Source organism: Thamnophis sirtalis, unplaced genomic scaffold, assembly GCF_051295495.1.
Source record: "Thamnophis sirtalis isolate CommonGarterSnake01/CBP01778 unplaced genomic scaffold, rThaSir2_p1.2 scaffold_4, whole genome shotgun sequence".
Taxonomy (NCBI): Eukaryota; Metazoa; Chordata; class Lepidosauria; order Squamata; family Natricidae; genus Thamnophis; species Thamnophis sirtalis.
In genome coordinates this window covers 142,102,582-142,117,885 of record NW_028261384.1, presented here as the reverse complement: position 1 = coordinate 142,117,885, position 15,304 = coordinate 142,102,582, and the positions used below count along the sequence as shown (strand labels likewise).

General features: G+C 53.4%; 2 protein-coding genes across 2 annotated transcripts in view; both read right to left on the bottom strand.

Moving 5' to 3' along the window:
• FGF11 (fibroblast growth factor 11) overlaps positions 1–5,005 on the bottom strand; it is a 20,909-nt gene extending 15,904 nt beyond the window's left edge. Inside the window, exon 1 of the mRNA XM_087714304.1 lies at positions 4,335–5,005. Coding sequence (XP_087570430.1) covers positions 4,335–4,527 — 193 coding nt within the window. The 5' untranslated portion in view covers positions 4,528–5,005. The remainder of the gene's footprint in view (positions 1–4,334) is intronic.
• Positions 5,006–12,259: 7,254 nt separating this feature from the next.
• On the bottom strand, positions 12,260–14,323 carry TMEM102 (transmembrane protein 102). Its single transcript, XM_014073687.2, has 2 exons — positions 13,942–14,323; positions 12,260–13,816 (listed from the first exon to the last, which is right to left on the bottom strand). The coding sequence occupies exons 1-2, from the start codon at positions 14,120–14,122 to the stop codon at positions 12,795–12,797; spliced, it is 1,203 nt and encodes a 400-aa protein (XP_013929162.2). The 5' UTR covers positions 14,123–14,323; the 3' UTR covers positions 12,260–12,794.
• Positions 14,324–15,304: the final 981 nt, after the last annotated feature.

Genomic DNA, 15,304 nt, shown 5'->3' with positions numbered 1-15,304 from the left:
AGAAATATATTTGACGGCCAAGAAATGGGCTGCAGACGGAAGAAAACAGAGATAAATGGAATCGGGCAGAGGCTCAAATTGTTCCCGTCTGATTAATTCTCTCGTCGCCCCCCCCCCGCTCTGCCCCCATTCCCATCGAGGGCCGCGTGACCCCGAACGCAGCACCGGCGATGATGTCATCACAGGGGTGATGATGATGATGATAATGTCCCTTGCACTTTTAACCCCCTCCCCACATTCCCATCCTGTCCCAGGGGGTCTTTAGGGGGGGTCTTCTCTGTAGGTTTTTATCCGGGGAGGGGGCACCCCGCTTCGATCCCTCTAAGCGAGTGCCCTTTCTCCAGGCTACCATCGCGATGCCAAGCGGCACCAATCAAAGGAAGGGGGGGGGAGGCCTTCGGATTTACCAACGCGGATCAGAAAGGCAGCGTCTAGGGGGAAAGTGGGCCACTCAGAGATCCACCCCTGGGGGGAATGTTGCCCGGGGTGGCGATGGGACCCTCGGAGGATGGGGCGCCTTCACCGCGGACACTTTGAGGGCGATGCGGCTCAGGGTTGGGCCCTGTGGGTGGGGTCGGTGTGCTCCCCCTCCCCAACTCGAGCCCATGGCTGTGAAACTGGGGTGGGGGGGGGCATCTCCCTTTCGTACGTAGGGTTATTTAAAAGCCACGGGCCTCTGGATTGTAACATTCAGGGGAAACGGCTTCCTGTTCTGCCTCAGAGTCCAATTGCATTCAGTCGGCAGCTGGATCTCCACACCATTTCTGGATTGGCACTGATGATGTTCCCTAGTTGGGTCGTGAGACGTCTGGAAGAAAACGGCTATGCTCCGAGAGCACCAAGGACCCCACAGACCTCCTCTTCCTCCTCCTCCTCTCCGGGAACCCCACTCCCTTCTAGCACTGATGACGTTCCCTAGTTGGGTCACGAAACGTCTGCAAGGAAACAAGCAAGTTCAGAGAGCACCAAGGACCCCACAGTTGTTCCTCTCCCCCCACCTCTGCAAACCCCTCCTCCCTTCTAACCCTGATAATGTTCCCTAGTTGGGTCATGAGACGTCTGCCAGGAAAACCACCGGGCTCAGAGACCGCCCCCCCAAAGGACTCCCTCATTTCAACTCTGAGCTACACAGATTCTCCTTTGTTGCTACTTTATCAACCCAGCTGGAGCTGATGGGCCCTCCAGAGGTTCAAGAGACCTTCCCCCGCAACGCCTGATTACCATCAGAGTCTCCCCCCTCCCCTCCCCTGGGGTCCTCTAAAAAGGGCCCTCGCCTGCCCACCCAGGGGGCTTCGGTCTCTTCCTTGCCCACCCTCAAAAAGTTACTCCTGATTTACTCCTAAGAGGAAAGACAAAACCTTGGGAGACACCCCCCCCCCCCCGGCCCCATTGGCAAACAGGCTGGGGGGAGCCAGAGGAAGGGGGGGCTCTCGGCTAATCAGCCTTCCTGGTGGTTCCCCCCCCCCCGCCACCGGAGGCGAAGTAGATTGGGGGTCACGGTGGTGCCTCCAAAAGCCCCCCCAGGGACGGAGGCCGCCTCCCCTTCCGAGACCTTTAAAATTAATAGCCGCTCTGGCTCACTCGCTTCCCACACCTGAAAGGGCTCCAGCTCCCCCCCCCCACTCAGCCATCATTTAAGGCTTATTTATATGGCCTTTTTCTGCTGAGCCATCTGAGTAGACCCCTCAACAGGGGAGGAGGAGGAGGAGGAGAGGGAAGGGGAGGAAAAGAGGGAGAGAGGAAGGGAGGAGAGGGAGGGAGGGAGAAAGGAAGGGTAGAAAAAGAGAGGGAGGGAGGAAATAGGAAGGAAGGAAGGAATGGTGGGTTAGAGGAAGGGATAGAGGGAAGGAAAGGAGAGGGGAGAGGGAGTTAAGAAAGGAGATAGAAAGGAAGGATAGAAAGAAGGGAGGGAGGAAATAGGAAGGAAGGAAGGAAGGAATGGCGGGTTAGAGGAAGGGATAGAGGGAAGGAAAGAAGGAAGGAGAGGGGAGAGGGAGTTAAGAAAGGAGATAGAAAGGAAGGATAGAAAGAAGGGAGGGAGGAAGTAGGAAGGAAGGAAGAAAGGAAGGAAGGAATGGCGGGTTAGAGGAAGGGATAGAGGGAAGGAAAGAAGGAAGGAGAGGGGAGAGGGAGTTAAGAAAGGAGATAGAAAGGAAGGATAGAAAGAAGGGAGGGAGGAAGTAGGAAGGAAGGAAGAAAGGAAGGAAGGAATGACAGGTTAGAGGGAGGGACAGAGGGAAGGAAGGAAGGAAAGAAAGAGAGGGGGAGGGTAGAAAAGAGAGAAAATGAAGGGTAGAAAAAGAAAAAAAGAAAGGGAGGGAGGAAATAGGGATGGAGAAGGGAGAAAGAAAGAGAAAAGGAAGTATAGATAGAAAGAATGAAGGGAAATAGGACGGAAGGAAGGAAGGAAAGGAAGAGATGAAGGAAGGATGGTGGGATAGAAGGAGGGAAAGAGGGAAGGAAGGAAGCAGAGGGAGCGAGGGTGGAAAAAAGGAGATAGAGAAAAGGAAGGGTAGAAAAAGAAAAAAAGAAAGGGAGGGAGGAAGAGAGAGGAAAGGAAAAATAGATAGAAAGAATGAAGGGAGGAAATAAGAGGAAGGAAGGGAAGAATGGGCAGATAGAGGGAGGGATGGAAGGCAAGAAGGGAGGGACAGAGGGAAGGAAGGAGAGGGAGTGAGGGTGGAAAAAAGGAGATAGAGAAAAGGAAGGGTAGAAAAAGAAGAAAAAAGAAAAGGAGGGAGGAAGAAGATAGAGAGTAAAGGAAGACTAGCTAGAAAGAAGGGAGGGAGGAAATAGGAGAGAAGGAAGGAAAGAATGGAGGAATGGAGGGAAGGAAGGAAATTCTCAGAAAGGGACCAGGCACCCTAGAGGCCATCCAAACGTTTCCTCCTTTTCCTGGGTGGGGAAATGAGTAAGGAGACCCCCTCTAACCATGGTGGGAGGGGGCTTCTGGAACTCCTGGCTGAAGCCCCCCCCTCCAGCCTTGTGCTCCAAATGGGGCATTTCCTGCTGCGGCTTTCCAAGCGTGCCATTCGCACCTTCCCATGGGGGTGCGAACTCCCACAACAGGTGTGAATGCACACCCACTCACCCCCCTCCCACGGGAGAAGAAGGGCCCACGTGCCCCCCCAACACTCCAAAGACAACCGAAACGCGGGGGCGGGGGGAACGAAAACATCCCAGTGTCGCTAGTGTGAGAAATCACCTAACAATAGCACAAAAACACAGCCAGTCCTCGACTTACGACCACAATCGAGTCCAAAAATGCCTGCTGCTAAGGGAGACCTTTGTTTCATCAACTTTGACCCCAGTTGTTAAGTGAGTCACACAGTCATTAAGTGAATCTGGCTCCCCAACAGACTTTCCTCATCGGAAAGAGGGGATCGCGTGACACCCTTCCCCCCGGGGGACGCTGCCACTGTCGTAAGTAGGAGTCAGTTGCCAACGGTCCAAATTTGGATCATGCGACCGTGGGGATGGCCGCAACGGACGTAAGTGTGAAAAAGCGGCCGTCGGCGCCGTTGTAACATCAAACGGTCACTAAATGAACAGTCGTAAATACGGGGTTTTTTTTCCCCCATGGCAGTTTTGCAGAGAACAAGCGTCCCCTCCCAACATGCTCAGAGAAACGGGGACCCCCTCCCCATTTTAAACCATCCCGTACGAAGCCCCCCACTTTTGAAGTTTTGCCGAGTTTGTCAAGAGTGGAATCTCGGACCGACCCCCACAATATTTGAGTTGGCTTCCATCACACACACACACACACACAACGCTCTCGCAAAGAGACGCTTCGGCCAACAGGGGGCAGTGCAGACCCCCTCCCCTCCAAAACTTCGTACTGCGCCCAGTTTTGGACACCCCGTTTGGGACGTACCGCCCCCCCCCCGTCACAATAACAGGGCGTCCTTAAAGTCCTTCTCCAACCGCACCCCAGCTTCCTACGCACCCTCCACCCCCAAGGAACCCCGCCAAGGCCGTCTGCCCTGGCACCCCCTCACCCCACCGCCCCTCCTGTAGTTAATTCCTAAGAACCAATTGGATCGAGCTCCCCCTGCAGTTGACCCTTGGAAGTGCCGGTGTAGGGGGAAACAGCCCAGCTTTCTCCACCGGACAGCGCCACCTGCTGGTGCCCGCTGGGAAAAGCAGAATCCACCTTTCCCCATCCAAGGATGGAGAGACCACATCCTCACAATAAACCCCTGGGAATAATAGAGAGGCGACCCCCCCCAGCCCCCAAAGTAGAGCCTGGCAACCCCCTCCCTTCTGGCCCCTTCATGGAGGTGGGGGGGTCATCCCCCCCTCCCTCCCCTCCCTTCCCCATCCCGTCCACTCACCTGGGGGTTTCTCCAGCCGGCCTTTTCTGCCCCCGCAAAGCCGGACTTTGGAGATTAGGATTAAAAGCTGTTTCTGGCATAAGGATTTGGTCCCTCGCGGACAGACCTTCCGCTGGGTCGAGACCGGGCGGCTGGCGACGGGATCGCGGATCTCCCGTTTCTGCCGGATCAAGGAGCTGGCTAACGCGGCCATGCCTGCCCCATCCGGAGGGGCTGGGGGGCGCTGGCAATCTCCCGGGTCAAAGAAGAGGAGACCCTCGCCCCCTTTTCTTCCCCTTCCTCCTTCTCTTCTTCCTCCTCTTCCTCCTCCTCTCCTTCCTCCTTTTCTTCTTCTTCTTCCTCCTCTTCCTCCTCTCCTCTCTCAGCTACCGAGCTCCGAGAGCAGCCGGGGTCCCCATCAGCCTTTTTGGGGGGTGCAGCACGAAGGTCCCCCCTCTCCTCTCTTTTCTTCCCGGCCGGATGGGGGAAAGTCGGGCGGGAGGAGCGCGGGTGCCCCCCGAAGCCGGCTTTAGAGGGGCGCCGGGCGTCCGCCGCTCCCCGTCGCCTTCTCCCGCCTTCCCCCCGCGATCCGGGCCACGCCGGGAAGCCGCTCCCCGATCCGGCCGCTGCCGCCTCTCGGTTCAAACCCGGCGGAGGAGCAGAAGGCGCCTCGCCTGCCCTCCATCCATGCGGCTTCCGCGGCGCTGCGCAGGGTGGGAGGCCAAGCGGGAGACCCTGGCGTGTCCTTCAGAGGGGGGCTGGGCCGCCGGGGAGGGGGCAAGGGCTGGGTGGGTGGGTGGGGTGGGAGGCCGGCGAGCCAGAGGCGCGGTGGGCAAACGAGGGACCCTCGCCAACCCTGGGTGTGCCAGGGACGCGGCTGGGTGCGTTGCGAGCCAGCGAGCCAAGGAGCAGCTGCGAGGGAGGGAGGGAGGGAAGGGAGGGGAAGGGAAAGGAGGGAGGGGGAGGAAAGGAGAAGAAGGACTCCTGTCACACGCCAGTGACAAAGCCGGTGGGGCGGGGAGGCGCTGCCCCGTTGGAAAGACGCCCCTCGCCCCGCCGCCAGGAGCGAAAGCCGGGCACACGCAGGGACGGGAAATCCGTGGGGGTGGGCTGCCCCCGCCCTGCCAGGGCTCCTCATTTGGGGGGGGGGGGAGGGCATGTGGGGCAGCAGGGGCATAGCCTCCCAGAGAAAGGCGATATCCCGCAATTTGGGGAGGGGGATAAATTCAGCAGAGACCCCCATCGCGCGTAATAGAAAATCACTCCAGCGCAAAACGGACACGTATATTTGGCAACGCGCAAAGCACGCGGCGGGGGGGGGAGCCTTAAGGAGGCGAGTTGGGGGTCGCCCGGGGCGGTGGGGGGTCCTGAAGACACCCCAAAGTTGAGATCAAAGAGTCGGGGGGGGCGCTGGGGAAGGGGCAGGAGGTTTCCAAGCGGGGTGAAATCCCAGAGAAATCAGTGAGTCACGGTGGAAATTGAGAGTGGGGGGCAGACAGGAGGGTCCCCCTCCCCGTATTGGAAAACTAGTCTGAAACGGGGGGGGGTCGGTCGTGGGAAAAGGGGTGAGGGGAGAAAAGCGCAGGGAAGCCCCCTGCTGGCTATTGGTTGGTACAAATGGCGCCCCCTGGAGGTGACAGTCTGCAGGGCCGGAAAGGGGGACGGGAGGAAGGGGTTGATGGGTGGGGGGGCTTGTCTGGCCGGTCGTTAAAGTGAAACAGGCTTCCCCCTGACTTGTCGGAAGGTCGCAAGGGGAGGGGGGAAATCGTACGACCGTCATAAAGATGAGTCCGTGGCCGAGGGTCCAAATTTTGATCGCCACGGGGATGGTCGTAAGTGTGGAAAACGAGTTGTTGTAACTCACTAAACGGAACGGTTATAAGTGGAGGATTCCCTGGAGTACAGAGGGCTCGTGCGTAGTTCTGACCCCTCCCCAAACCCAGAGAAGGGGAGGGCAATTGTGGGCTTGCCCCCCTACCCATCTTCTGAATGCCCGGAATGCCCCCTCCCCAGAAACCACAGCCAACAGCTGCCTTGGGGGCTCCTGGGGGCCCATTGGCAGATTCAGAAGGATGGTTTGCAGTGGGGGTGGAGGGTGGGGGGGTGAGTCACGGGGTGGGCCCACTTCCCCGTGGAGTAAGGGTCCGTGGCTTCCGTGGCGGAGGGAGAGGCTTTTGAATTCGATCTGTGTTTTTCAAAGTTGGGCCCTTGAAGATGGTTGGACTTCAACTCCCAGAATTCCCCCAGCCGGCTAGGAATGATAGAGTTGGGAGGGACCAGAAAGGTTATCTAGTTCAGTCTTTCTCCAACGGTTGGACTTCAACTCCCAGAACTCCCCAACCAGTTGGACTTCAAATCCCAGAATTCCCCCAACCGCCTTTAAAACAGTTGGACTTCAACTCCCAGAATTCCCCCAACCGGCTAGGAATGATAGAGTTGGGGAGGACTAGAAGGGTTTCCTAGTTCAGTCTTTCTCCAACTTTAAGACGGTTGGAGTACAACTCCTAGAACTCACCAATCAGTTGGACTTCAACTCCCAGAACTCCCCAACCAGTTGGACTTCAAATCCCAGAATTCCCCCAACCGCCTTTAAAACAGTTGGACTTCAACTCCCAGAATTCCCCCAACCGGCTAGGAATGATAGAGTTGGGGAGGACTAGAAGGGTTTCCTAGTTCAGTCTTTCTCCAACTTTAAGACGGTTGGACTACAACTCCTAGAACTCACCAATCAGTTGGACTTCAACTCCCAGAACTCCCCAACCAGTTGGACTTCAAATCCCAGAATTCCCCCAACCGCCTTTAAAACAGTTGGACTTCAACTCCCAGAATTCCCCCAACCGGCTAGGAATGATAGAGTTGGGGAGGACTAGAAGGGTTTCCTAGTTCAGTCTTTCTCCAACTTTAAGACGGTTGGACTTCAACTCCCAGAATTCCCCCAACCGGCTAGGAATGATAGAGTTGGGGAGGACTAGAAGGGTTTCCTAGTTCAGTGTTTCTCCAACTTTAAAACAGTTGGACTTCAACTCCCAGAATTCCCCCAACCGGCTAGGAATGATAGAGTTGGGGAGGACTAGAAGGGTTTCCTAGTTCAGTCTTTCTCCAACTTTAAGAAGGTTGGACTACAACTCCCAGAACTCCCTAGCCAGCAATTTAAGGTGGACGGAACTTCAACTCCCAGAATTCCCCCAACCAGCTGTGGAATTCTGGGAGTTGAAGTCCACACCTCTTCCAAGGGGCCAAATTTGAAAAGCAGGCTGCTGGCTCCTCGGAGCGAAGTCGTCTGAGCATACGCAGAGTGCTTTTGAGCCTGAATGTCTGGCCAGGGTCCCCCCCCCCCCAACATGCTCAGAGGCACTCTTCTTCCAGGAAACCCTTGAACCCGGGTTCCGGTTGTGTTTGTCGTCCCCCCCCCCCCCGCAAGAGACTTTGGCCCGCGTTATCCTCACCCCAGTTTTGCAGAGCAAAATCCATTAGCGGAAGAGCCATTCCTACTTGGCACCCGCTCGGAAGGAGAGGAGGAGGCGCCATGCCAGGCCTGCCCACTCCAGGCCCATTTGCTAATTGCTTTGCAGCCCGGCGTGGCTGCCAGGGCCACCGCCAGGCCGGGGAGGATGGGTCTGCCTGGGGTGGCGGGAGGGGAGGGGGGAGCAAGCCCTTCTGCTGTTCTTGTTGCTGTTGGGCGTGCGACTGTGCGTGTGAGATGGATACAGGGGGTCCTTGAGTTATGACCACAATTGACCGACAGACCTCCTTGCTTCCTATTTTCCTCCCTCCCTTCCTCTCCTCCCGTGCGTCTGTTCTTTCCTTCCTTTCCTCCATCTCTCCCTCCCTTTCCTTTCTTCCCTCCGTCCTTCCGTTCTTTTGTTCCTTTGTCTCTCACTGCCTTTCTTCTTTCCTTCCTTCCCATCTTCCTTCTTCCTCCCTTTTCTCTCCCTTTCCTTCCTTCTCCCTCCCTCCCTTCTATCCTTCCTCTCCTTCCCTCCCTCCCTTCTATCCTTCCTTCCTTATTTTCCTTCCCTCCCTCTGTCCTTCCGTTCTTCCCTTCCTTTCCTCCATCTCTCCCTCCCTTTCCTTCCTTCTCCCTCCCTCCTTTCTATCCTTCCTTCCTTCCTTCCCTTCCCTCCCTCCGTCCTTCCGTTCTTTCGTCCCTTTGTCTCTCACTGCCTTTCTTCTTTCCTTCCTTCCCATCTTCCTTCTTCCACCCTTTTCTCTCCCTTTCCTTCCTTCTCCCTCCCTCCCTTCTATCCTTCCTCTCCTTCCCTCCCTCCCTTCTATCCTTCCTTCTTATTTTCCTTCCCTCCCTCTGTCCTTCCGTTCTTCCCTCCCTTTCCTCCATCTCTCCCTCCCTTTCCTTCCTTCTCCCTCCCTCCTTTCTAGCCTTCCTTCCTTCCTTTCCTTCCCTCCCTCCGTCCTTCCGTTCTTTCGTTCCTTTGTCTCTCACTGCCTTTCTTCTTTCCTTCCTTCTCATCTTCCTTCCTTCCTCCTCCCTTTTCTCTCCCTTTCCTTCCTTCTCCCTCCCTCCCTTCTATCCTTCCTTCTTATTTTCCTTCCCTCCCTCTGTCCTTCCGTTCTTCCTTTCCTCCGTCTCCCCCTCCATCCTTTCTCTCCTTCCTTCCTCCCCTCCCTCCTTCTCTCCCTCCTATCCTTCCTTTTCTCTCTCTCTCCTTTCTTTCTTTCTTTCCTTATCTTTCCTCCCAGAACTCAAGGCTCCTTGCTCCCTTCTGCCCCCACCCCCACAACAACAACCCTTCGAGGAAGGCCGCACAAGGCCCGGGTCACCCAGGGGGATTCTGGGGCTGCAGAGGGGGCTTCCTCGCCCCCCCACCAGCCCTTCTCTTGGTCCTTCCTTCCAGGTGAATCCAGCAACCACATTTCCCCTCCAAAGCCACCCAGAGTTTCCCTGATACGGCCGGCTTCCTCTTCTGCCTTGTCAAGAGACCCACAACTGCACAACGGGCTGTGTGTGTGTGTGTTGCTGCAGAAGCCAAGGTGAGGGAGGGGCCCCGAGTTATTATATCCCCCCCAGCCAGTTCCAGCCCATCCTATACAATCAAAGGGGATTAAGTTAAACTAAAATGAGGGTTTGGCGCCCCCTGGTGGACGGCAGAGAAAAGGCAGCATTCAGGCCGTCCTCAACATAACAACCGTTCACTTAATGTCCGCGATGAACCTTCAACGGCCCCGAAACAAGCCAACGATGACCTTTGTTTCGCACCGATTCCCCATCCAAATTCCCACGCTTGGCAATGGGTTCACACTTACGACAGTCCCGGGGTGACTTTCCCGACAAGCAACATCAAAGGGGGAAAGCCGGATTCACTTTGCAACGACGGCAGAGATTCGTTTAACGACAGCGGCGAGAAAGGGCGCAAACCGGGGCGAAACTCAACTCCGCCGCGGTTTCACTTAGCCACGCAAACTTTGGCGTCGCACGGCGAGGAAACCCCCCACCCCCGTAAAAAAAATAAAGACTTTTACGTCAGTGACGATAAGGAGAATTGTGACGAGTCCTTCAAGCAGCCTCGAGGAGGGATTCAGGACGGGAACTCTGTGCAATTTCACAGCCTGTGTTAAAACCCGGCATTGGGGTTGCTCAAAGTAGAATCGTGGTTTGTTTCGGAGGCGGTGAGTAAGGCCAGGGGTGTATCGCAGTATTTTGCAAGCGTGGTCCCTTTAAGAGGGGTGGACTTCAACTCCCAGCATTCCCCAGCCAGCTGTGTTTGGTATTTCTCCCCCCCTTCCTCCCTCCCTACTTCTGCCTGGAGCGGAGAGATTGCAGAGAAAGGGATTATAAAAGAGTAAACAGGCCGCGGTGGGTGTATAATATACATCCCAAGGAATGCATTGGTGCCAGGGAATTCTGGGAGTTGAAGTCCACCCTTCTTAAAGGGGCCAAGCCCCTTTAGCGAAGGCCAAGAGTTAATAGTGGCCTGAATTGGATGAAATACCCATAGGAACACAGGAGCAAATGATTAAAAAATTATATCATTATTTTCTTAAGTTAAAAGAATTAAAAGAAACAATGATAGCATAGGCAAAACCTTTATATATATATATATATACATATATACATATATACATATATACATGTGTACATGTGTACATGTGTACATGTGTACATGTGTACATGTGTACATGTGTATATATGCATATATACATATATTTATATATTTATATATTTATATATATATGTCTGTGTGTATATATGTACATATGTGTATATGTACATATGTACATATGTGTACATGCACATATGTACATATATACAAACAGTCATATATATATATGTGTGTGTGTGTATGTGTGTGTGTATATGTGTATATATGCATATATACATATGCACACATGCACATATGCACATATATACACATACACACACAAACATATATATAAATATATAAATATATATGCATATATGCATATATGCATATATGCATATATACATATATACATATATACATATATACATATATACATATATACATATATACATATATACATATATACATATATACATATATACATATATACATATATACATATATACATATATACATATATACATATATACATATATACATATATACATATATACATATATACATATATACATATATACATATATACATATACACAAATACACATATATACACATACACACACATATATAAATATATATGCATATATGCATATATATATATGTACACATATACATATATACACATATACACATATAAACACATACATATATAAATATATAAATATATATACATATAAACATATATACACATACACACACACACACACACACACACACACAATACACACATACATACATACATTCATATAAATATATATTTAAAAATTTGTATAATAACTGCAGCTAGAGTTGTCTTTGCACCAAATTGGAAATTGTAAAAAATTCCCTCCGAGGGAAATTTAAAAAAAAAATAAAAAATTAGACCGTGCAGAAATGAACAGATTAACGTTGGCAATTAAAGAGAAGGATCAGAATCAGCGTATTCTAAGATATTATAGAGATGTTTTTATTCCCAGATAGAAAAGGAATGTAGATAAAAAGAAACAGGAAATTGAAGGTTTTTGGAAAAGAGCGCAGAATGGCAGGGGAGGAGCTGAATTAAAAGGCAACTGAAATGTAAAGGTAAGATTAAAAAATAGATTAAAAATGATGCAACGGTTAAATAGGATGACATAAAGGTTGTATCCAGATGGCAAACTGTAAGATTAATGATGTAAGAAAGGAGAGAAGGAGAAAAGAAAGGAGGGAAGGAAGGAAGGAGAGAAGGAAGGAGAGAAGGAGGGAAGGGGAAGGAGGGAAGGGGAGTAGGAGAGAAGAAACGAGGGAAGGAAAGAGGGAGGGAGGGAAGAAGAAGTAGGACCGTTGTAAGATAAGATGGATCTATGGGATGATAAAAAAGCAATCTTCAAGTATATTGTCAACTGTAGGGGGAAATTGTTATAAATACATATTATTAATAACAGTTATGAGATCATATAATTGGGAATGTATATATGAAATTGATAAAATAAAAATAATAATAATAATAAAAAGATGTAAGAATGGTTATGGAAAAATAAAAACAAACTTTAAAAAAAAAAGTTTCCCCTTTTCGCCTGTCCTGCCTCCTTCCTGGGATTTTTTCTCTTCGATTTCCCGTGAAATGACCCCCACCAACACGCTTGGGGGCAAATAAATCTTTATTCTGGATTTTGACAAAGATTAATGCAAAAGATAAATCGATCCCATATAATTTCCCCAGCTGGACATTCCTCCCCTTGATAGATTTATTTTACAAAGAAATAAAATATATTTTTTCTTTTTATTTTCTGTTTTGAAAATATTTAAAGCAGTGTTTCTCAACCTTGGCGACTTGAAGTCCTGTGGACTTCAACTCCCAGAATCCCCCAGCCAGCACAGCAGACAATGACCCTCTCACATTTAGTCCTCAATTTACGGCATCCCCGTGGCCGCGTGTTCAAAATACAGATGCTTGGCCACTGACTCGTACTCATGACGGTCGTGGTGTCCTGGGCAGATGACATGATTCCCCCTTTTTTGCGACCTTCCGACAATCGATGTCAACGAGGAAGCTCGATTCACTTAACAACTACGGTGATTCGCTCGACAACTTTGGCAAGAAAGGTCGTAAAAATGGAGCAAAACCGACTCGACAGCCGTCTCGCTTAGCGACGGAAATTTGGGGCCTCAATGGCGATCGTAAGCCGAGGCCCACCTGCCCATCAGCCACCCGCCAGCTGGAGGTCGCATTCTGGGATGGTCTCAGAGGTGAGCCAGTGGGCGGGGGCTGCTGTGGTCCTTTCGATCTCCGCCCGCGGAGTGTGGTCCTGTGTTGACGGCTGGCACCGTGCCCGTGGCACGCATCCACCCAGCCTCCCTTCTACCCAAAGAACGCAAGATGAGCTGCTTCAGGATACGTCCCTGTTGAACCAGCCGCATGGCTATGGGTCCGTAGGGGTCAACAGCTGGCGCCGATATGCCTTGGCCCGCCGTTTAGCTTCCTTGGCCCCTTCTACGGCCTGGCGGAGGTACGTGGAGGGGTTGGCCCTCACCTGGGCCACGGCCCGGACCAGGATCCTCATGGCTCGGGGCGAGAAGCCTTGCAGGAGATTCCACTGGGGCAGGAAATAATTGGGGAGGTGTCCCTTAGCCAGGCTGCCCGACAGATCATCCAGGACACCCAGGAGGGCGTGCGCGGCATTCTCCTCCTCGGCCAGGTAGCGGCTGGGCAGCCGTTCACAGGACCACAAGGCCAGGGTGAAGAGGTGGTACGGCCCCAGGCCCTCCAGGTCGCTCCAGGGGAGAGCGGCCATGGTGGCTCGCAAGGACCACCACAGGGGCGGAGGAAGGATGCGTCTCAAGTGCAGCTCGCTAGCCGAGAAAGCGAGGTACCAATCCGAGCCAGAAGTGGACGGGAAGAGGTAGAAACTGGCGGTCACGTCTTCGTCCCGTAATTTGCCATCCCAGAAATGTCCCTGGTGCAGCCACGGCTGGGCCACCTCGGGCCACCCCCGAAAGGCGACCACCGGGACGATGTCATAGAGGACCCGGTGGGATCCGACGCAGACGATCACGGAGGTGACGCGTCCTCGGAGCTCGACGCGAAGGTTGTTCGCCGCCGCGGACAACGCCCGGAAAAACCACTCGGACACCAGCGCTGCGGAGAGGAACGCTTCGTCCCCGGAGCTGCACTCGGTCCAGCGTTGCAGGGTGGGGGCATCGAAAGGCTGGAGGCTGATCCGGGTGTGCCCAGGGGGGCTCTGCGTCATGTCCAACGTGATGGGCACGCCGGCCGCGTTCAGAACCGGCACCAGGAGCGTGAAACTGGTATCGTAGTCACCGCCGGGAAAAAGGGGGCACAGGGTGGTACCATCCACGTGGACGGTGCCCTGCTGGGTCCCACCGGAGAGAAGGAGATAGCGGTTGACCGGGGGCAATTTCCCATCGGATTGTTGGACCTGGCCTGTAGGGGGAACAAGGCAGCAGGTGGGCAAAGGGCCGGGGGTCTTTGGATCAGGGTGGGCTAGAAGGGGCATTTGGGAGGGGACAGGGGGCTGATTTCTCTGTCTCCGTGCCCCCCCAACTCACCTAGCAGCGAGAAAATCAGATCTTTGGCTTGGAACAATTCAGGGTCTCCCCTGATCTCGGGGGTCCGGGCTTGGTACTCCTGGATGAGTTGGTTGAGCTCCGCGATATGCACCCCGGAATGGAAGTCCAGGTCCGTGAGAGGCTTGGCGGGGGCCGGCTTGGGTGGGGGGTTCTCTGCCATCCCTTGCAGAAGGAAAAGTCAGTCAAAAGAGGTGGGGGGGGGGGTTGGACTAAATGACCTCCAAGGTCCCTTCCAACTCTGTTAATCCAATCGAATCGCATCTCATCCTGTTTGAACAGGGGGTTGGACTAGAAGGCCTCCAAGGTCCCTTCCAGCTCTATTCTATTCTACTCCACTCTAACCCCACCCCACCCCACAAGCCTCTGGGATGGGAGACCACAAAGAGACCCCGAGTTCTGGGCTTCACCAGGAAGCTGTTGAGGGAAGGACACGCCCACAGGTGTGGCCCGGAGCATCCGGGTTTGGACAGGTTCAGCCTCCCCTCCCCCCTCCCACGAGCCTCTGGGGTGCCCCACCTCCTCCCCCCCCCCGTCATCTCAAAGGGCAGAAGCAACCCCTCCACTCCTTCCTTGCCGCCCCTATATGCCGCACCCTGCTCACCTGTGCATTTACCTGGCTGAGCCCGAAGCTCCGCCCACCGAGGGCAGCTGCCCTTGGGAACCCTGGGAGATGTAGTTCCAGCAACCTCATCCCGCCCCGGCTCTTAAAACATGCAGGGAGGGGCAGGTGGCTAACTTTTCATTTTGGAGGGAAGCCCCCACCCCCGAAATAGGGTAGGGGTCTTAAAACACACTGGGAGGGGCAGCCCGCTCACTCTTCATTTTGGGGGAAGCCCCCTGAAATAGGGGAGGTGTCTTAAAGCATGCTGGGAGGGGCAGCCCGCTCACTCTTCATTTTGGGGGAAGCCCCCCCCCGAAATAGGGGAGGGGTCTTAAATCATGTTGGGAGGGGCAGCTGGCTCACTCTTCATTTTGGGTGAAAGCCCCCTGAAATAGGGGAGGGGTCAAAACACACTGGGAGGGGCAGCTGGCTCACTCTTCATTTTGGGCGAAAGCCCCCCAAAATAGGGGAGGGGTCTTAAAGCATGTGGGAGGGGCAGCCCACTCACTCTTCATTTTGGGGGTGAAGCCCTCCGAAATAGGGGAGGGGTCTTAAAGCATGTGGGAGGGGCAGCTGGCTCACTCTTCATTTTGGGTGAAAGCCCCCTGAAATAGGGGAGGGGTCTTAAAGCATGCTGGGAGGGGCAGCTGGCTCTTCATTTTGAGGGAAAGCCCCCCCAAAATAGGGGAGGGGTCTTAAAGCACACTGGAAGGGGCAGCTGGCTCACTCTTCATTTTGGGT